General features: G+C 37.2%; 1 protein-coding gene across 2 annotated transcripts; it reads left to right on the top strand.

Moving 5' to 3' along the window:
- The first annotated feature begins 10 nt into the window (after positions 1-10).
- Positions 11-20,414, top strand: PSMG2 (proteasome assembly chaperone 2). Of its 2 annotated transcripts, none has more exons than XM_042909589.1 (7): positions 11-281; positions 3,881-4,048; positions 7,635-7,693; positions 10,551-10,669; positions 11,525-11,698; positions 19,152-19,272; positions 20,112-20,414. In XM_042909589.1, exons 2-7 carry the CDS (start codon positions 3,940-3,942, stop codon positions 20,202-20,204), a joined length of 675 nt encoding a protein of 224 aa, XP_042765523.1. In that variant the 5' UTR covers positions 11-281; positions 3,881-3,939; the 3' UTR covers positions 20,205-20,414. The 2 variants fall into 2 exon arrangements, with proteins under 2 accessions (XP_042765523.1, XP_042765522.1); XM_042909588.1 differs by having other exon boundaries at positions 3,877-4,048.
- The last annotated feature ends 723 nt before the right edge of the window (positions 20,415-21,137 follow it).

The raw sequence follows: 21,137 nt of genomic DNA, 5'->3' as shown, positions 1-21,137 counted from the left end.
CTTCCCCACTCGCGGGCCCCTTCCGCACTGCGGACCGGCAGTTAGCTGGACGGGCCCTTCAGGACCCCACGCCGAGCGACTCGACGGCCCCGCCCCGCCCCCGTCGCTAGGGGCTCTGGGGACTCCAGCGCGCGGACGCCGAGCGGCGCTCGCGGTTTCGCGCTCGCGTCGCCTGCGTTTCCTCTAGGTCAGTGCTCGCCCAGTCCTTCCATTTCGGTGCGACCATGTTTGTTCCCTGCGGAGATTCTGTCCCCGACCTCGCTGGCTTCACCTTCCTAATGGTGAGTCCCCGCTTTCTCGAGGTCTGCCTGCTTGGCTTGGGGTGCTGTCTGTCGGGAGGCGCCTGCGGAGGCGCCTCGAGGTCTTTCACTCGCCCTGGGACAGAAGACGGTGCTTGCTTAAAACGGGGAGGTTGTCGCTGGAGTCCGGGCTGCAGAATCTTTGTTGGCGCTATCACCAAACGTTTCTGAGACTAGAGTTTGTAGTCTTAACTGTAAAACGTAATGTGTTTGATTATTATTGGTAACGTTGTACATAGGTTGTGCGGGCCATCTTCTTTTCGTTGTATCCTAGAAAATCTTTTTTTCCAGCTAGTAACAGAGCCTTTCTTAAGCTGGCAGGGCTTTGTCATTAACCAGATAACTACAGAAAAGGAAACCTTGCCAGTACCTAACACACGGTTTTATTGCTCCTAAAATTGCCCATATTCAGTCACTGTTTCAATAAACAGTCTATTAGAATAAGATTATGTCCTTGTCCTCAAGGAGTGTCCAGTTTAGTTGGAAACACACGTAAATCAATAAGGGCAATAAATGCTAGGATAGCACTTTGTAAAGGGCACAGAAGAACCCTAGGATTTGTTGGGAGGGGGAGGGACACAGGGACCCGTTTAAAAAAAAAAAAAAAAGCTTCATATGTGGAATCTGGAAAAAAAACCCAACTTTACAGATAAAGAGAACAGGTTGGTGGTTGCTAGAGGCAGATGAGAATGAGAGCTGCTTGGATGAAATAGATGAAGGTAGTCAAAAGGTACAACTCTACAGTTATAAATAAGTCCTGGGGATGTAATGTACAGCATGGTGACTGTAATTAATAGTACCGTAGTGTATATTTGAAATTTGCTAAGAGAGTAGATCTTAAAAGTTCTCATTACAAGGGGTGCCTGGGCAGCTCAGTTAACTCTGACTTCGGCTTAGGTCATGATCTCACAGTTTGTGAGTTCAAGCCCCACATCTGGCTCTGTGCTGACAGCTCAGAGCCTGGAGCCTGCTTTGGATTCTGTGTGTGTCTCTCTCTGTCTTAAAAATAAATAAAACATTAAAACATTCTTTCAAAAAGTTCTCATTACAAGAAAAATTTGTAACTGATTGATGTTAAGTAAACATTGTGGTAATCATTTCACAATATATATATATATGTAAATATATATATATAAATATATATATGTAAATATATATATATAAATATATATATGTAAATATGTATATAAATATATATATATAAATATATATATATAAATATATATATATCAGCTGATATATGTTTATACCTGAAACTGATACACTGTTATATGTCAGTTATATCTTAATTTTTTATTTTTATTTTTTTCAACGTTTTTTATTTATTTTTGGGACAGAGAGAGACAGAGCATGAACGGGGGAGGGGCAGAGAGAGAGGGAGACACAGAATCGGAAGCAGGCTCCAGGCTCCGAGCCATCAGCCCAGAGCCTGACGCGGGGCTCGAACTCACGCACCGCGAGATCGTGACCTGGCTGAAGTCGGTCGCTTAACCGACTGCGCCACCCAGGCGCCCCAATTATCTTAATTTTTTAAATGATGATAATCACTTTTGGGCAATTCTCACCTTAACGCATGCAAGAAATATCAGTGAATGCTAAAATTTGTGTGTGATGATGTACTGTTGAAGGAAATTTTGTAGTATTTCATAGTATCTCTCTGAAAAATATTTGTTAATCACAAAAGAGAAAAGCATCCTTCCAGGAGATACCTGGCAGAAAAAAAAAAAAAAAAGATTCGTGGGGGAAGTAATGTCTAAGAGATTATTGGTGGTAACCTTGACCGTTATCAGTAAAGTGGCAAAGGGAGGGAAGCCATATTGGAGTGGGCTGAATAAGTGGAAGAAGAGATAGAGAATATATGTATGTATTTGTTCATTAATTCAGAGATAAAGTGCCTGAATGCTTGTGCTTTAGTGGACAGCTGTTGGGAATTTTGGTTATGGAGAGACACCAAGAAGTGAGGTGGTAGCTAGGGGAGTATGTAGGATCAAGGGAGGGTATTTTAGAAGGAAAGATTATAGCATATATATATGTATATATACACATACTGATGAGAAGAATACAATAGTGAGGAAAGTGTAGATGATACAGGAGAGAAAGGGTCTAAACTAAGTAGCAGAATCCTTGGGAAGGGTAAGGGAATTACAGAAGATAACCAGGAGATTAGTAGATGAGAGCAATGAGAAGTGGGAGACCACTCTGAGGGACCCAGAAAAATAAGAGGAAATGGAGATGGGGGAAGCAATTGCTAGAAGAATGCAAAGGAAGGGCTATATTAAAGAGATAAGTAGAATCAATAAAAATTAGCCATGTATTATAAGTAGTTGGTAGGAGAAAAGGAAGAAGTTTTTTAGTTTAGGTAATTGAGTAATTGTTTGTCTTTTGAAATACAAAACATGAGGACAAGTTTGGGCAACAGTTTAGTTTTGTACATGTTGAATGTGCATTGCCTATGAGAGAATCATGGGGAGATATCCATTAGTCTCTGGAGTTGAGATAAACGTTCTGGGCGATAGGTAGAGGTTTGGCAGTTGTACTGTTTGAAGTCATGGGGGTAAATGTGTGTGTGTGTTCAACGTAAAAAGAAGCTGACTCTAACCTTTATGCACTAACAAAGCAAAGGGAAAGATGACCCAAGAAGCCTTTATACTTGCTTTCCCACTGCGTGAAGTTTTTTTTTTCCCCTGGTCTTCGTATGGCTGTCTTCCTTAAGTCTCCCAGGTCTATAGTTGAATGGTCACCTAAAGTCTTTCCTTGATCACCTGTTTAAAATTGCAACCAAACACATATACGCTCTCACTTAATTTTTCTCCATAGCATTTACCTCTGTATATAGGCATATCTCAAAGATATTGTGGGTTTGGTTTCAGATCACAGCAATAAAGTGAATATCACAATAAAGCCAGTCAGATGAATTTTTTGGTTTCCCAGTGGATGTGAAAATTATGTTTATATTATAATGTATTAAGTTTGCGTTATGTCTAAAAAGACAATGTACGTACCTTAATTTTAAAATATGTTATTGCTAAAGAATGCTGGCCATCATCTGAGCTTTTGGTGAGTCATAATCACCATAGATCAAATGATAACAAATATAATAATAATGAAAAAGTTTGAAATATTGAGAGAATTACCAAAATGTGACAAACACAAAGTGAACAAATGCTGTTGGAAAAATGGTGCCGAAAGACCTGCTTGAGGCTGGGTTGCCACAGACATTCAAGTGCCATAAAATAAAGTACGCCTGTATTTCACTATTTTATTATATTTAACTACTCCCTTACTAGAATGAGAGTTCCACGAGGCAGGAATTTTTATCCGTTTGTCTTCCTGCATTCCTAGTGCTTAGAGCAATGATTGGCACATAGTTGGTTTTCAATAAGGTGTTAAACCAATAGTCTCCAAAGTAGAGGAAGCCCCTGCTGACACCTTGTTGAAGCTAATGCAAAGAGTCCATGTTTGGTTCTGATGCACCTGAGCATAACCATTCAGATGTAGTCCTGTGATTATTGTCTTCTGTCTAAGCTTTTAAAAGTGCTGCTAATTTTGATTTCTTAATGAACATTTTTTATTTCAGCCAGCAGTGTCTGTTGGAAATGTTGGCCAGCTTGCAATAGATTTGATTATTTCTACACTGAATATGTGTAAGATTGGTTACTTCTATACTGATTGTCTTGTGCCAATGGTTGGAAACAATCCTTATGCAACTGCAGAAGAAAATTCAACAGAACTCAGTATAAATGCTGAAGGTATGTAAGGTTTTGCATGTTTTATTCTCTTACAAGGAAGAGTTGTTTTAAATCAGAAATAGATTCAATGGATATTGTTTTATAGCATATATTTATTTAGTGCCAGTTTTGTGCAGTATTTATGACCTGGTCATATTGTCCTATTGTCCTATTGTACATCATGGTTTTAGTTCTTAGTCTTTTCTAAATGGCAGCTCCTAAGATGACTGTACTTATATTTTTTACTAGAATTTGAGATTTCCTTTTTTTTTTTTTAACATAAAGGTTTTTTGTCCTTCTTTTATCCTCAGTTTTAATTTCTGATCTTTCTGGCAAGTATAAGCACCACTAATACTAGAGAAAGGGGTAAAGAGAATTCCACCGAGCTCAGTCCTGTATGTTTAACATGTGCTACCTTACGTAGGCCTGATAGTTATCCTCTCATGTTATTATAGAATCCATAATAATATAGTATTGATAAGGCTCAGAGAATTGAGTTGCCTAATACTACTAGTAGGCATAGGCTTTTACCATGCCATAAATCTCCATAATTCCTCATTGCACTGTCATGTTTGTTTTAATTGGGGAACACAGTTGACATTGCCGTGACCACTGTGTTTATAATACAGAACTGCTCTGAGTGAGTGGGGGAAAGCTATTGATCATGAGGCACGGGAGCACGCACTTGCTTCATTTGATGACAGGGTGCTCTGTTGGCTTCTCAGTGTTCTGTTTACCATAAGACTGAATTCAGCTATTGCCTTAAAGGATAAAGTACTAGAAATAGTAGAACTAGAATTTATATACTTGCACTAATGATAACAACTATCATTTTATATGAGCTGAGCACTGTGTGCATTTACATGTATTAATCCATTTAATCCTCACAACTACTCTATAGGTAGTCTTATAGATGAGGAAACCATTGTACAAAGAAGTTAAGGTCACATGACTAATAATTGGTGTACCTGAGTTTCTAATCAAGGCTCTGGCCCCTGAGACCTGTTTCTTAAGCACCACACCACCCTGATGGACCTTCACACTAGTGGAAGACCCACTGGCTTTTCTCTGACACAAACTCACAACAAGTCAATTGGCTATGTCCTTTAATCTACTTTATTTTTAAGATGAGGTATTTTGAAATAAATTATAGATATCATGACATTCCACCTCTAAATATGTAAGTATTTGTCTTTTTAAAGAACTTTTCTTTATAGCTAAAATACTATCACATTTAACAAAATTAGTAATTTCTTAATATCTTAACTATACCCTATCCATATTCAGACTGTTCCAGTTTACCCCAAAATGTCCTTCAAAGTTAGTTTGTCTAAACCAAGACCCACTAGGGGCACCTGGGTGGCTCTGTTGGTTAAGCACAGAGCCTGGAGCCTGTTTTGAATTCTGTGTCTCCCTACTGCCCCCCACTCACACACTCTCTTTCTCTCTTTCAAAAATAAATAAACATTAAAAATAATAATAAAAAAATAAACTAAGACCCACCATAGTACTTCTGATTGTTATGCCTCCGAAATTTTTTACTGTAGAGCAGTCTCTTTTTTTTTATCCCTTCATGAAACTAATTTATTGAGGAAACAACTAGATCCATTGTCCTATTGAATGTCCTATCTTCTGCATATGTCTTATAACTTCCTTGTAGTGTCATTTATCTTGGTCCCCTAGTGTCTGTATTTTCTGTAACTTCGTAGATCTAAAGCCTTGATTAGATCAAAGCTACATATTTTATACCAGAAAACATGAAAGGTGATGTTGCTTTTGTATTGTATCACCTCAGAAGAGAAAAGTAATGGGAAGCAGGATCTTAAAAAAGATTTTCCTGATACACTGATGATGAATATGAGTGCTAATATTGTAGGAGGTGGTATAACATTTTGCTCACTCCCTACAGATGGATACTCTTCCCATTAAGTCTGTTGAATTGCACTAAATGTGCACATCAGAGATAGATTACAGGCCTAAGTGGCCCATGTTTTAGTCCCTTTCCCCTAAATTTGTGCTCTTTTCCCTAATTCCTAAATTTCTGCTCTTACCTCCTTTGTCCTGAAAATACCTGGAGGTCATTAGGCTTGCTGCTGCAGCATAGCCCCTAGTCACTACCCCGGTCCAAGGAGACACTCCCCAAAAGAGCGATAGCTGGAGAGACATGATCTGCCAAAGGATTTACTGGAGTCTGGGTTATTTGTAAATTATTTTACAGTAACTAAAATTTTACTCTTTAGCACAGTGGCCTAATCATGCCTCTAAGAAACGCCATATTTTGTCCTTGGTTCTCATTCTCAGAGGTGAGGTTGGGCAGGGACATGTTAAGCGTCGGTACAGTAGGCCCCCTTGTAGAATGTGAGTGAAGGTTATGGATCCTTTTCCTTGAAGAAGAGCACACACCTTGACTCAGAAAATTTTACATATTATCTTGCATGTTATCTTTCAAAAACTTCTAAAGAACACAAATGTACCTATTCCAGGGATTTTATTATATAGCTAACATTCTCTTGCATTTTATTCCTTCTCTGAATTCCAATGAGTGTTGCTCTTCTCCAGAGAGAAGAGGGGAGAATAACTTTTTTTTTTTAAAGAGAGAGAGAGAGCAGGGGCGCCTGGGTGGCTCAGTCGGTTAAGCGTCCGACTTAGGCTCAGGTCGTGGTCTTACGGTCCGTGAGTTTGAGCCCTGTGTCAGGCTCTGCTGATAGCTGAGAGCCTGGAGCCTGCTTCAGATTCTTTGTCTCCCTTTCTCTTTGCCTTTCCCCTGTTCTCACTCTGTCTCTCTCTCTTTCTTTTTCTCAAAAATAAATAAACATTAAAAAAAAAAAAAAAGCATGTGTGAGGGATAGGGGCAGAGGGAGAGAGAGAATCCTAAGCAGGCTCCCACTCAGCACAGAGCCTGACACGGGGTTCGATCTTACAACCCTGGGATCATGACCAGAGCCAAAATCAAGAGTTGGATACTCAACCAACTAAGCCACCCAAGTGCACCTTTTTGTTTTTTGTTTGTTTGTTTTTAGCTAAGAACATTCTTTTTTTTTTTTTTATGTTTTATTTATTTTTTTGAGAGATTGTGCAGGTTGGGGGGGGGGGTGGGCAGAGAGAGAGAGAAGGATAGAGGATCCGAAGCAGGCTCTGCACTGACAGGCTGACAGCAGAGAGCCCGATGTGGGGCTCGAACTCACAAACTGTGAGATCGTGACCTGAGCCAAAGTAAGACACTCAACCAACTGAGCCACCCAGGCACCCCTTAAATAAAAACATTCTTAAGAATGATTTCATGTGTCATAACACCAGAAGTTTCCGGGGAATTCTTCCCTGATTCTACAATCACAGTCAGAAGAAATATAATTTTATATTTTCTTAACAGTTAACCTTTCAGAAAAGAATCTGTTATATAGAATAAAGCCCACAGGTGCATTTTAAGGTACTTCTAAAATGTTCTATTTTAACTGAATAATATAGTTCATATGTTTTATATTTAATTATTGAAAATATTAGGTATAAAAGTTCTTACAATTCAATTTTAGTTTTTATGTTAGTAATTTCACTTGTATAACTCCATCATTTTAACTCTCATGATTTCATTTTCTTTTTGTCTTTGTAGTATATTCATTGCCTTCAAAGAAGCTAGTGGCTCTTCAGTTAAGATCCATTTTTATTAAGGTTAGTATATTTGTCTTTTTAAGTTGATTGAAGTGAAATATAATGAGAAAATACTAAGTATTAAGAATTAAGATTCAAAACTCAGTTCTGCTCTTTTTACTGTATGTACAGTTAAGAAAAGTCTGATTCTATAGAGAACCAATCTTAGAATAGGTGTTACCATCATTTACTGATTGATTATATTGAAAGGAAATGAGGCATACTGTTTGGATCTTATATATTCCCAATTTAGGTAACATGGGTGAAAACATTTAAACAAATGAATATTTTGGATTTAGTCCATTTGTATTACATTTCAACCAGTGACATCTACATATAAATTATGTACATGTCAAAATAAATTCTGAATCTAACTTCTTTCCTCTTCCACCACTACCACTCTTGTCCAAATCACTGTCTTCTCTCCTACCCCTAATTCTATTCTTGCTCTGCCCACATCCATAAATACCTAGTTGTCTGCAGATAGCACCACCAGTTATCCTTTAAACCTAAATCAAATCCATCACTTCTCTTTTCAGACCCTCTGGTGGCTTCCTGTTTTCATCCCAGTGAACTCCCAGCCGTTACTGTGACTTATTAGGCTCTACCTCTGTGCTGGTATGGTAGCCACTGTCCACATGTAGCTATTTAAATTTTGATTCATAAACTAAAATAAAATTAAAAATTCAGTTCCTCCTTCACACTAGCCACATTTGAAGTTCTCCATAGCCATGTGTGGCAAGCAGCTGCCATAAAGAGCACTTCCATTATCACAGAGAGTTCTCTTGGACAGCTGCTTTACTTAATCGAACTTAGAGCCATTCCTGTTTGCTCATTACTGGTTTCCCTCTTTCATTAACCCTGCTTTAGCCACACTGGTCTCCCTGTGTTGTTCAGACAGATTAAGCTCACTCCCATCTCAGAGTCTTTACATTATTTTCTCTGCCTGGAATACCTTTCTTCTAGATACCTAAATGGTTTACTTCCTTCAGTCCTTGCTTAAATGCTACCTCATCAGAAAGGCCTCCCCTGACTACCCTATTGTCTTATCCTGGGGTGGTTTTCTTCACAATTCATCACTACTTAGAGTATCATATATTTGTTTATTATCTACCTCTAATATAAAGTAAGTATTCTGAGAGAAGTGACAGTGTATCACTCACTCTCATATCCCCAGCTTCTAGAAAAGTATGTAGCATGTAGAGGAGCTCTTAGTAAATGTTGGTTGAGTCGATTAAGATACCATCTGTTAAGAAGGTCAGAAAATTATCAGCTTTCTGTTGCCTCTCCCACATACTCCATCTTAGTTATATTATTATGTAAATGGAATCTCATGGCATGTACTTTATGTCTAGCTTCCTTTACTCAACATTCTGTTAGTGAGGTCCATCCATGTAGTTCGAAGGAGAGGTAGTTTGTTCATTCTCACCTCTATGTGGGATTCTGTTGTATAAATAAACCATAATTTATCCATTGTACTGTTAATGGAATGTTAGATTTTTTTCTAGTTTGAGACAACTGTGAATAGTGCTATGATTATTTTAATATTCATATTAGATTCACTCTTTACTTTCTTTAGTTAACAATACCATACCCAAAGTTTTGCAGTGAGAGTTGCTAATATTTTTCCGTTATGCTATGTGGCTTTTTCTGTTCTCTTCCTAATACCAGTGTAAGTTCAAGAATTAAGAAAGACAAACATGTCTAAATGAAATTTTTGGTAGATGGGAATAGTGATTTCAAAATAGCTAACATTTATTGAGCATTGATTCTTCACACCAATATGGCTGTGAGTACTTTATATATATATTACTCTACATAAGCGTCTCGACAGTGTGACAAAGCAGGTATTAACATTATCCTCATTTGTAAAATGAGATTTCAGAAAACTGAAACACAGTTTTTTAATTTAATCAGGCTGTACCATCTCCCTAGTTGAAGAGCTAGCTATTTCTTATCTGCATTTTAAATTTTATTGAATAATTATTTAATAGCGGTCTGTGAGAAGAATTTCCATAAAGTAATTTTCCCCCCAAAATTGTATAACCCACTTCCCAGATTAACCAACTGTTAATATCTTGCCATACCTGCTTAATTCTCTCTCTCTGCATGTGCATGCAGTTTCCTTCTGCCAAATAATCCAAAAGTAGGCTGGTGATGTTATGATATTTTACCCATAAATAGTTCAGCATGTATCTCTCCTTCATGACATTCTCCTTCACAACCACACCGGCATTATCACACCTAAGAAAATCAGCTCTTAATGAATTATTCAGTAGTATCATAAGACATATTCAAATTTCCCCAATTGTCCCCAAAATATTCTTCAGTTTTGGAACCTTCAATCAAGGTTCACATGTTACATTTGGCTATAACATCTTTTTAGTTGTTAGCCTTTGACATAGAAGTGGCCTCCTCTTTCTGCTCTTCATAGTATTCACTCTTCGAGGATTCATGCCAGATGTTCAGCATCCTAGATTCACCTAATCATTTCCTGATCAGATTCAGGTCAGAAATTTCTAGCAAGAAGATCTCATAGATGACCATGTGATGGTTTTTATAGATGACCATGTGATAGTTTTTAAGTAACGATAGATTAAGTAGAGAACTGGGAAATTTTCCTTTGTCCATCAGCATAGAATTTTTTTGAAACTAGATTTCTTGTGATTTATTTCTTAATTGTAAAGCTACAATAAACAATTCATTGCTCTTCGTCTCTCACCTTCAGTTTAAGGACAGAAAGTGGAAGTAAAAATAATTATAATTTTAATACATGAATTATCACATAAAGCTAATAAAATATTTTATATAATACTCTTATTATATGCTAAGATCTAACTTTTAGACTTTCTTTTTATTCTTTCAACGGTATACGAAGTATAAATCAAAGCCATTCTGTGAAAAACTGCTTTCCTGGGTGAAAAGTAGTAACTGTGCCAAAGTTATTGTTCTTTCAAGCAGTCATTCATATCACCGTAATGACCTACAGCTTCGCAGGTATGTTTTTGCCTTTGAAAAGTTTTGTTTTGATTTATGCAATATTATGATGGTGTCTCTATTAAAAAGCTAAAATAAGTTTTAAAAGTTATGTATATTTTTATCTCCCCTCTCTGGAATTTAGAAAGATGATAAAGTCAGGAGATAGGAGAGAGTATGGTTAGTAGTGTTATGGTTGAGGCAGAAGGAAGGCTTTGGTGTAAAGATATAGATTGTTCTGGAACTGTGCTTCGGTTGTTTGGTATGGTGTGTGGTGACATTACAGAGCTGAGCTGATAAAGAGAAAGAGGAGAGATTCATTGGATGATTTTTGGAAAATTGGATTCGTATTTCTAGTTATTCAGTCATTGCAGAAATCCAGTTGCCTCTAAGTATAAATCAGGTATGTCACACTGAATTCCTAAATATAAGGCAAAGTATCCAAGAGATAGAAATATAAACTATTTCATTATCATTTCCGCACCTATAAAATCATGATGAAAAGCATTAGCCAAGACTAACCTTTCAAAACTGGAGCTAATTTCTAGGAATCTCAAAATAAACATACAATTCTAGGAATCTCACAAAAGTCCTCTTGGCCAGAAGGGAGCATAGCTTGTGGGAAATTGATTATCTTCATGCTGACCTTGCCTTAGTTTAAGTTGGCTTGGGTCCTTATGCTCTCTCCTAAGTGTGTAAATAGCAAGCCAGAGCAATATTTTTATATGCTATTCTTCCGTAGACTGCTGAAACTTGTGCTTTGCTTTTGCAACAAAATACACATGGAACAAATAGTATTTGCTAAAAGAACTGATACTTGCCTTAATGTTCAAATTTATTATGTTTTTAAAAACTGAATTATATTATTGCTTCTAGTACTCCCTTCAGATACCTGCTTACACCTTTCTTGCAAAAAACTGTTCAAAATAAAATAAAGAGCCTGAACTGGGAAGAAATGGAAAAAAGCCCATGCATTCCTGAAATAGATGATTCTGAGTTTTGTATCCGTATTCCTGGAGGAGGTATCACAAAAACACTCTATGATGAAGGGTGAGTTTGTCTGTTTGTTCATTTGTTCCCCCACCTTATTTAAAAATGAAAGTAGGAAGGGCTGGCTCAGGCAGTAGAATGTGTGACTCTTTGATCTCTGGGGTCACCAGTTCAAGGCTCACATTGGGTGTGGAGCCTACTTAAAAATAATGAAAGTAAGATAAGTGGGAGAGTGTGTTGGATTACTTATCAGAACTTTGAGAATATGTTTGTATATTTACACATCACATAATTTAAGTGTGGTAAAATATATGTAACATTAAATTTAACCATTTTTAAGTGTACAATTAAGTGGCATTAATGCATTTACGGTGTTGTATATCCATCACCATCTATCCACTTTCAGAACTTTGTCATCGTTCTAAACAGAGAATCTGTACTCATTAAATAATAACTCCTACTTATTTCTGCAAAGCCCATACTAATATCCTTACTTTCATTTCTCATTTTAGTAATTTGAGTTTTCTTTTATTCTTAGTCAATTTTGTTGATCTTTTCAAATAACTACTTTTGGTTTTATTGATTTTCTCTATTGTTTTTCTGTTTTCTATTTATCTCCACTCTAATCTTCATTATTCCCTTTCTTCTGGTAACTCCAGGTTTAGTTTCCCTTTCTTATTATAGTTCCTAAGATGTAAACTTAGGTCATCAATCTGAGAAATTTCTTCTTTTTAAATATATGCATTTACAGCTGAAACTTTTCCTCATACTACTTTAGCTGCAACTCTTAAATTCAGCACGTTGTTTTCATTTTCTTTCTCCTGTATTTTTCTGATTTCCCATGTGATTTCTTCTTTGACTGTATTAATTTCCATATATTTGTGAATTTTCTGGTTTTCCTTCTGTTGTTGAGTCCTAGTGTCATTCTACTATGATTGAAAAAGACACTTTGTATGATTTTCATCTTTTTAATTTATCAAGTTTTATTTTGTGCCCTACCAAAGGTCTGTCCTGGAGAATGTTTCATGTGCACCCAAGAAAAATGTGTATTCTGCTTGTGTTGAGTGGGATGTTCTGTATACATCTGTTAGGTTTAATGGGTGTATGGTGTTGTGTAAGTCCCTCTATTTCATTATGAATCAGTCCGTTTGTTCCATTATTGAATGTGGGGTGTTGAAGTCTCCCAACTGTTATTGTAGCCCTGTGTCTAATTCTCCCTTCAATTCTGTGTCTGCTTATATATTTTGGGGCTCTTGTTTTGTGAATATATTTTTGTATTTATCACATCTTCTTGGTGAATTGGCCCTTTTATTCAATACATAATGGCTTTCTTCATCTCATATAACAGTTTTTGATATTTTGTCTGATATTTTTACAGCCACCCTGCTCTCTTTTGGTTACTATTTGTGTGGAATATCTTTTTCCATCTTTTCCATTTCAAACTATGTGTGTCCTTATATTCAAAGTGAGTCTCTTATAGACGGTAAATAGATCATTTTTTTAATCCATTCTGCTAGTCTATGTCGTTTGATTAGAAAGTTTAATCCATTTGCATTAAAAGTAATTACTAATGAAGGACTTGTTATTCTGCTATTTGTTTTCTGTATGTCTTACACCTTTTTTGTTCTTCATTTACTGCTTTACTACCACCTTTTTTATAGGAACATCTTTTGATTCTCTTCATATTTCCTTTTGTGTATATTCTAGAGATACTTGCTTTATGGTTTCCATGGTGAGTGCATGTAACATTCTTAAGTTATAACAGTCTGAGTTGATACTAACTTCAGTTGCATATAAAAACTACTACTGGTCACACTATCTCCCCCCAACCCATTATAATATTGTCACAAATTACATCTTTATATATTATATGCCCAATAACAGATTTATAGTTATTTTTGTGCATTTTTCTTTTAAATTCTCTGCAGTCACTCTTGATTGATCTTTGAGAATCACTAACAGTTAGCAGGCAAGTGAAAAGTAAAGGAGGAAACTAGAAAGAGATCTTTTTTTCTTTAAGCCCCTTTTTGTAAATTGACTTTTATGACTTATATGATGGCCCAATCTGCCATCAGATTTGTAGACACTTACACTATCCCCATTTTTGCTTGCCTTATCCCTTAGCTTCCTGTTTCATATGACCTAAGGCTAAATTTAGGGCTAACCAGTAGGCCTTGCTGTATGCTTCAACTCCCTCTGATTTTTCCTCCTTGCTAGGAGTTGATGTGCCTGGTGGGTTCATGGAAAACAGCCAACGGTGTTTAGAAGGTGGCTTCTACTGCTAGTCTACTCTCTGCTCTCCCATGAGGAGACATGAATAAGGAGCACCACTTGTGCTGTCAGTGGTGGCTTTAGAGAAGTGGGCAGAGCTAACCTTAGAAAAAAATTATGTCCCCATTACCATTGCTGCAAGTCCACCAAAAATCTGCCTCCTTCCTTAACATAATAAATTTCAAGAGTATAATCCTAGCCTTGCAAAGTAGAATGACTGGTTTGCTTGCTCTGAAATCTGCATTGTGATTTCTGTATGACCTGAAGAAGTCATAATAGTAACATAAGTAGTAGTCATGGTGTTAGCAAATTATGTGCGTGGTACTTTCTGTGCACCTTACGTGTATTAAATTATTTAATTCTCATACTGACCTTATAGATATGTGCTATTAACTACATGTTATAAACAAAAAAATTGAAGGGCTGCAAGGTTAAATAACTGCTAAAAGCCATATGAGTAACATGTGGCAGAGCCAAGATTCAAACGTAGGCATCCGGCCCCAAATTCTGCACTTTTAACCACTTCACTCTAGAGCTAGCACTCATGGTCCAGGATCATAGTGAGCTTTATTCTTTGTCTAAAAGTTGAACCTATTCTTGTTATTTGTAATTATTTATGCCCCTGCTTCTTTCTGAAATATCTAAGACTTCTGTCAGAAAGGATACAGGCATTTCAGCTTGTTTTCCTAATACACCTTGTTTTGTCCATCTCTGGCCATACTTGTGTACCATTCCAGCTTTCTCTTTTTCCCTTAAAACCTGCTCATTTCTTTTCACTTTTCTTTTTTTCCAGTCTGTCACCCATTCATGTTTTTACTTCTTTTCCTGTCTAGCTTATTGCTCATCATATAAAATATCACTTCAACTATTCTTTTACCACAGCCTGGAAGCCATGGCTATGTAATCATTCTCTGGCCTGCCCTGCAAACCACCATCTTTCAGTCCTTCTTTTGCTTCATTCAGGCCATATCATTTGTAGCCTAGACTGCTGTTAGTCTGATTGGGGTGTCATAGCAAAATAAAATCAGCAGGGTGGCTTAAACCACAAAAATTAATTTGCTCACAGTTCTAGAGGCTAGAAGTCTGAGATTGGGGAGCCAGCATGGTTGAGTTCTGGTGAAGGCCCTCTTCCTAGCTTGCAAATGGCTGCCTTCTGGCCGTATCTTCAGATAGCAGAGACCTCTGATTCCTTCTCTCCTTACAGAGCCACAGTGCTGTCAGATTAGGGCCCTACCCTTATGACTTGGTTTACTCTCAATTACCTGTGCAGGTCCCATCTCCAGATAGAATTGCATTGGGGGTTAGGGCTTCAGCATATGAGTTTTGGAGGGGTGTGAGTTTAGTCTGTAGCTGCTGCCATCAAGATCTCTTGATTGATTCCCCCGCCTCCTTCATTATGACTCTGTTTAATCCATCTTCAGTATTGGTAAAATCAACCTTCTGAAATTCAGAACTGGGGCACCTGGGTGGTTCAGTCAGTTAAGTCTCCAGCTTTGGCTCAGGTGATGATAACACAGTTCGTGAGTTCGAGCCCTGCGTCAGGCTCTGTGCTGACAGCTCAGAGCCTGGAGACTGCTTCAGATTTTGTATCTCCCTCTCTCTCTGACCCCCCCCCCCCCGGGTTCACACTCTGTCTCTCTCTCAAAAATAAACATTAAAAAAAAATTGAAAAATAAAATTAAATTCAGAACTGATCACAACATTCCCAGAGTAAAATCCATCAGCAGTGGGGCGCCTGGGTGGTTTAGTCGGTTAAGCATCTGACTTCAGCTCAGGTCATAATCTCACAGTTTGTGAGTTCAGGCCTCGTGTTGGGCTCTGTGCTGACAGTTCGGAGCCTGGAGCCTGCTTCAGGTTCTGTGTCTCCCTCTCTCTGACCCTCCCCCATTCATGCTCTTTCTCTGTCTCAAAAATAAACATTAAAAAAAATTTTTTTTAAATCCATCAGCAGTTTTACTTGCTTTGTGCAGAATCTGGTTCATATTTCTTAATGTGTCATATAAGGCCCTGCAGGATCTCCTTGCCTGGCTCATTCCTTGGTGCCCTGGACTCCAGCTAAACTACTAGCAGTCACGGTTTCCTAAAAGCTGTCTCATTCTTCCTTGCCTTGTCCCATGTACTTTCTCCTATTGTCTCCCTTGCAAAAACCAACCAGTTTCTAAGAGTCACCTCATACAGCACTCCTCTGTGTCCTTACATGCTTCTCCCTTCTGCCCAAGGAATTTAGTACTCTCTTTGTATTCCCACAGCTCTCTGCGCCTTCACCCTGACTGCTTAGTTCTTTACAAATTAGCCTCCTCCTTTTCCTCCACTCAGTGTTAGAGTAATGATCTCAGACTTGCCATCTTGCCATAAGCAACTGGAAATTGGACAGAATTAATGAAACAACTGTTTTTCAGACTTGGACACCAGGCAGCACATAGTTGTGATCCCTGAGAGAAGGCAAATAAAGTCCTACAATTGCCCCCAACTTTCTGCTTGGAGATATTTTCTGGACTACAACACAGGGAGGGGGAGGGAACCTGAGCAGACCAGTCTTGCTGAGTTGAGGAGACAGATATCAGCATTGGGGAATGCTAGGACACTCGGAAAGTACAAAGCAGAGAACCATAGAAGGACTATTCAGAAGAGCTGTAGGGGTCTCTCTGAGTCTTTGAAGTCTAAGCCACACATGTGTAGGGTAAAATTCTGTGAGACCAAAGAATAACTTCTGGGTAGTTGTAAACTTGCCCACACAGTTAGCAACGATAGCAAAATATTATAAAAGTTAGACAAGTCATCGTAGAATATTTGGAAAATATAGAATAGTCCAAAGAAACAATATTTATAATACTCAGTTCTGGGGTGCCTGGGTGGCTCAGTTGGTTAAGTGTCCAACTCTTGATTTCAGGCTCAGGTCATAATCTCACAGTTGTGATGAGATTGAACCCTGCATCAGTCTTCGTGCTGGGCATGGAGCCTGCTTAAGATTCTCTTTCTCTCTCTCTCTTTCTCTCTTTCTCTCTTTCTTTCTCTCTTTCTCTTTCTCCGCACCCCCCCCGCCCCTCCCCCGTTGCATGCGCACATGCTCTTTCTCTCCCTGTCTCTCCCCACCCCCCCATATATATGTATATATATATATACACACGTATATATACATATATATGTGTGTGTGTGTGTATATATAACGTATCAGAAGTAACTACCATTACTAATTTTTCATTTGTTCTCTTTCCAACTCCTTTAAAAATATATCTGAATTAAATGTACATATCTGCAAGATATACCATGTCTACCTTTATAACTTTAGAGTTCATCCTGTTTAAAAATGTTTCTCACAAAATCAATTTTCTTTTAATTTTCTAACACACATCTTTTATTCTCTTATAATCAAACCCTTGTTCAATGTTCAGTGTAATTATACATTCACTGCAATAAAGAATTTTTGAAATTGAAAAAAAACTCATCATAGAGCTTATATAATTTTGAATCCTTTTTTTCTTCCTCAGTGCACATCATGAATATTTGCTAAATTTTTTGTAACATATATATTTTGCCTTCCCATTATGAGAACAAATATATATTCTGATCTCTGGAAAAAATAATATTAGTTACTCTAATAATAAGGGGTGGCAGTGGTGTGGCTGACCTGAAATCCCATATATTTGATGGGAATAGAAGTGCATTTATAATTTAATAATGGATGTGTCTAGGTTTTTAATGTCACAAAGTAATAAAATTAGTCATTCTCCACTTTTCATTTTTAGAGAAGTCCAGAGGATGGTATTAAAACTATTATGTTACTCTTTGTGTTACAAACTAGTAGTGGAGGCACTGTAAATTCAAGACCATACTTCTTCATTTTTTAAGGTCGAGCTTTGAAAATGAAGGCACAGCCAGGGAGGCTAGCTAGCCTCCTCTAGGCAGGATCCATTTCTAAGGAATGTGTAGGATCTAGAATCTTCTGAGTCATCACAGCTCACAGTGCTTCCATACAAAGCTTGAGAGCCTCTGTGATATTTGAGAAATACATACGGAGATGATGTAATTTGCTAACAACTTCCAATTTCTAATATTTAGAGACTGAGATGCTATGTTAGCCTCTCCTAGTACATCTGAGACTTCTGAACCTCCCTATCAGAGTCTTCTCCACATCTGATATCCCCTGCTTAGGAGCTCAACTCACTTTATTTCTGAACCTCTCTATCAGTCATGTGCTCTCAAGTTTTAGCATCGTATTTTTCTCATAGTTTTTGATTTTAGTGTATTAGAAAATATTTTTGCTTTTGTTGGCAAACAGGAAGCTTTTTGCATCGATTTACCTCCATCTCATTACTAGCTTGAGACATTTATAGCAAATAGGAGACTGTTTTGGAGTCAGAAAGACTCAGGTTCAAGTCCCACGTCTGCCACTTCCCAGATACAGAACGTTGAGCATGTTAAATATGCTTCAAGCCCTTTAAACTTCAGTTACTTCATCATACTGGCTAACACATACATAGTATTGACTATGTATTGAGCATTGTGTTAACCACTTTCCTCTACTGCCTCCTTTACATGTCCCAACAACCTGTGAGGTAAGTTCTGCTGTGTTCCCTCTTTTACATATGAGACACACTGAAGCTCTGATTAAGTAACTTGCCTGACATGTCTGGTAAGTAGCAGAGCTAGAATTTGAATCCAGCCATTCTGTCTGTGTTCCCATTATTCCAAACTGATTCATTTATAAAATGGAGATAATTATAACTTCCTCAAGGATTGCTGAGGGATTGAATTATAAAATACGCAGACAGTCCTTAGCACATAATAAATCACACAGTAGATAGAATCTGTAAGAAATAGCAGTAAGTTTTTTTCTCTTTATTCTATTCCACACTTTTCCTTCACTGCTTTAGATTATTAATAACAAGGGTATTATTTTCTTTCAGTCTCTTTGCTATGGTGCTTCTGAAAATCACGGTCTTCTACAGCAGATCTGGAGAGTAGATCAGAACATTTTTCAGTGGGGATGTTTTTTCATGCAGCCCTGTGTGATACACAAATTTACATATGCCCATGGTGGGCATTAATTACATGGCTTCTAGTTCTATCCCCACAAATACCATACATCTGGGGCAAGGGGGATAAATAAGTGATCTTATTAGGTGGCATCTTCTCCTTGCCTAAAACCTGGCAGATCGTCTTAGCTATAAAAACAGACACACTGGAATCCGGGTCTTATATCAGTAGAAGAATACTTAATTTTTCTCTGTATTTATTATAGCTGTTCTAAAGAAATTCCAATGGTGGTTCTGCTGAAATTTGTGTCAGAAGGAGACAATATCCCAGATGCTCTAGGTCTTGTTGAATATCTTAATGAATGGCTTCAGATAATCAAACCATGTGTAAGTTTTACTACATTTAAGCCTCTGATTTCTCCAGTTATGTATTTGTAAACTTGTATTTTATATTCTATATAAGTAGGCCAAATAAGTGAAAATTTGATACATCTTTATGTAAAATTTAGTTTAGCTCAGCTTTTGAAAAGATAAGAGAGCATTTAACCAACCAGTTATCTACAGTTGTTTCATTAAAGCTGATTTTCCAAAAAAGGAAAACTTTTAAGTACTTCATGGTATTAATTGGTCACATTGCATTAATCATACCAGACATAGTTTTACAAGAATAAACAAATTTCTTTCAAATTCAGGATTTTTTTTTTTCAGGAAAGCAAAAGATATTTATGTAAGCAATACTGTAACTATTAAATACATATTATAATTAAAATACTTTTCTCTGTTATAAGAGCATTACGCCCAGGGAAATCAGTTAGCCTTTAGGCATAATAGAAGCACCATAAGGCTGCTTTATATGATAGGTACTGTTTTTTAATTCATGCTTTTGCTAGGAACAAATTGATACAAATCACACAGCACTGATTTTTTTTTATTTTTTTACCTCAGTTCCCTTCAAATTTGATTTTACTGGATGGACTTCACCCATAGCCTTTCTGGCATATCTTTATGATTTGGAACTTAAGGAAATCTATCTTCAGTTAATATAGAGACATGGAAATTTATTCCTTTGTTTTTACTTACAGTGAAACACAACTAAAAGTGTCAAAGTCAAAAAGAGCAGAAACAAAAGAAACTAGAGAAGGGGTCTTATGCTACTTAAATGTGAAAAGGGGATTTGGTGGTAAAGTTGAAGGATTAAACTTTTTTTTTTTTTTTTTCGTTTACAGTGTGATGACCCCACAGCATCTGCCTTGCAGTGGAAAATGCCAAGTTCATGGAGATTACTCTTTGGCAGTGGTCTTCCTCCTGCGCTTTTTTGATCTGTTTTCAGTTTTATAACTTATGTCTCAAGGTACTTATTACCAACACAGCTGTTAAACAAATATTATCTGAGAATGTATTAGGAAATAAATCTTTTCACAGAAAATCTCAAAAAAAAAATGGATTAACAAAAAGTTGTTTTGCCATGCATTTCAGTATTTACAACAAATGTAAATTTTGTACAATAAAATATTTCCTAAGTAACTTTATTTGAAATGTTTATTTCAAATTTTATTTTTTTAAGTTTATTTTGAGAGAGAGAAAGCAAGCAAGCATGAATAGGGGAGGGGCAGAGAGAAAAGGAGAAAGAGAATCCCAAGCAGGCTCTCCTGCCAGCACAGAACCTGATGTGGGGGCTTGAACTCATGAACCCATGAGATCTCGACCTAAGCCAAAATCTGGAGCTGGACACTTAACCAACTGAGCCACTTAGGGGCCCCTCTTTTGTTTTTTATTAACTCAGACTTCTGTATTAGTTTCCCATTTCTGCTATAATAAATTACCACAAACCTAGTGGCTTAAAACAGTACAATTTATTATCTGGTAATTCTAGAAGTCAGAGGAATCCAAAATTAGTCCTCACTGGGCTAAAATCAAATCTCCAGGAACCAATACCAAGAAAATGGGAATCTATTGATTACATGACAAAGAATTGAAATTAATTGTCTTAAGGAAGCACAATGATCTACCAAAGAGCACAGACAACTAAATGAAATCAAGACAACAATGCGTGAACAAAAAGAATATCGAAGAGAAACTGAAAACAAAAAACCATATGGAGTTCTAAAAAATTTTTCACGGGAGTTCAACAGCAGATTTGATCAAGCAGAGAAAAGAATCAGCAATTCTGACCATTGAAATTATCAGATCAGAAGAATAAAAACAAAAGTGGAGCAAGCCTAAGAGACCTATAAAATAGCATAAAATGGACA

This window comes from Panthera leo, chromosome D3 (genome assembly GCF_018350215.1).
Source record: "Panthera leo isolate Ple1 chromosome D3, P.leo_Ple1_pat1.1, whole genome shotgun sequence".
Classification (NCBI taxonomy): domain Eukaryota; kingdom Metazoa; phylum Chordata; class Mammalia; order Carnivora; family Felidae; genus Panthera; species Panthera leo.
This window is presented reverse-complemented; position numbering and strand designations above follow the sequence as displayed.

What these genes read in the sequence shown, in the direction of transcription:
- PSMG2 (XM_042909588.1), top strand. Translation starts at nt 225, where the DNA reads ATGTTTGTTCCCTGCGGAGATTCTGTCCCCGACCTCGCTGGCTTCACC. An exon ending in ACTCAGTATAAATGCTGAAG is followed by an intron (nt 4,049 to 7,634) that starts GTATGTAAGGTT and finishes TTGTCTTTGTAG; the next exon opens with TATATTCATTGCCTTCAAAG. An exon ending in TAAGATCCATTTTTATTAAG is followed by an intron (nt 7,694 to 10,550) that starts GTTAGTATATTT and finishes CGGTATACGAAG; the next exon opens with TATAAATCAAAGCCATTCTG.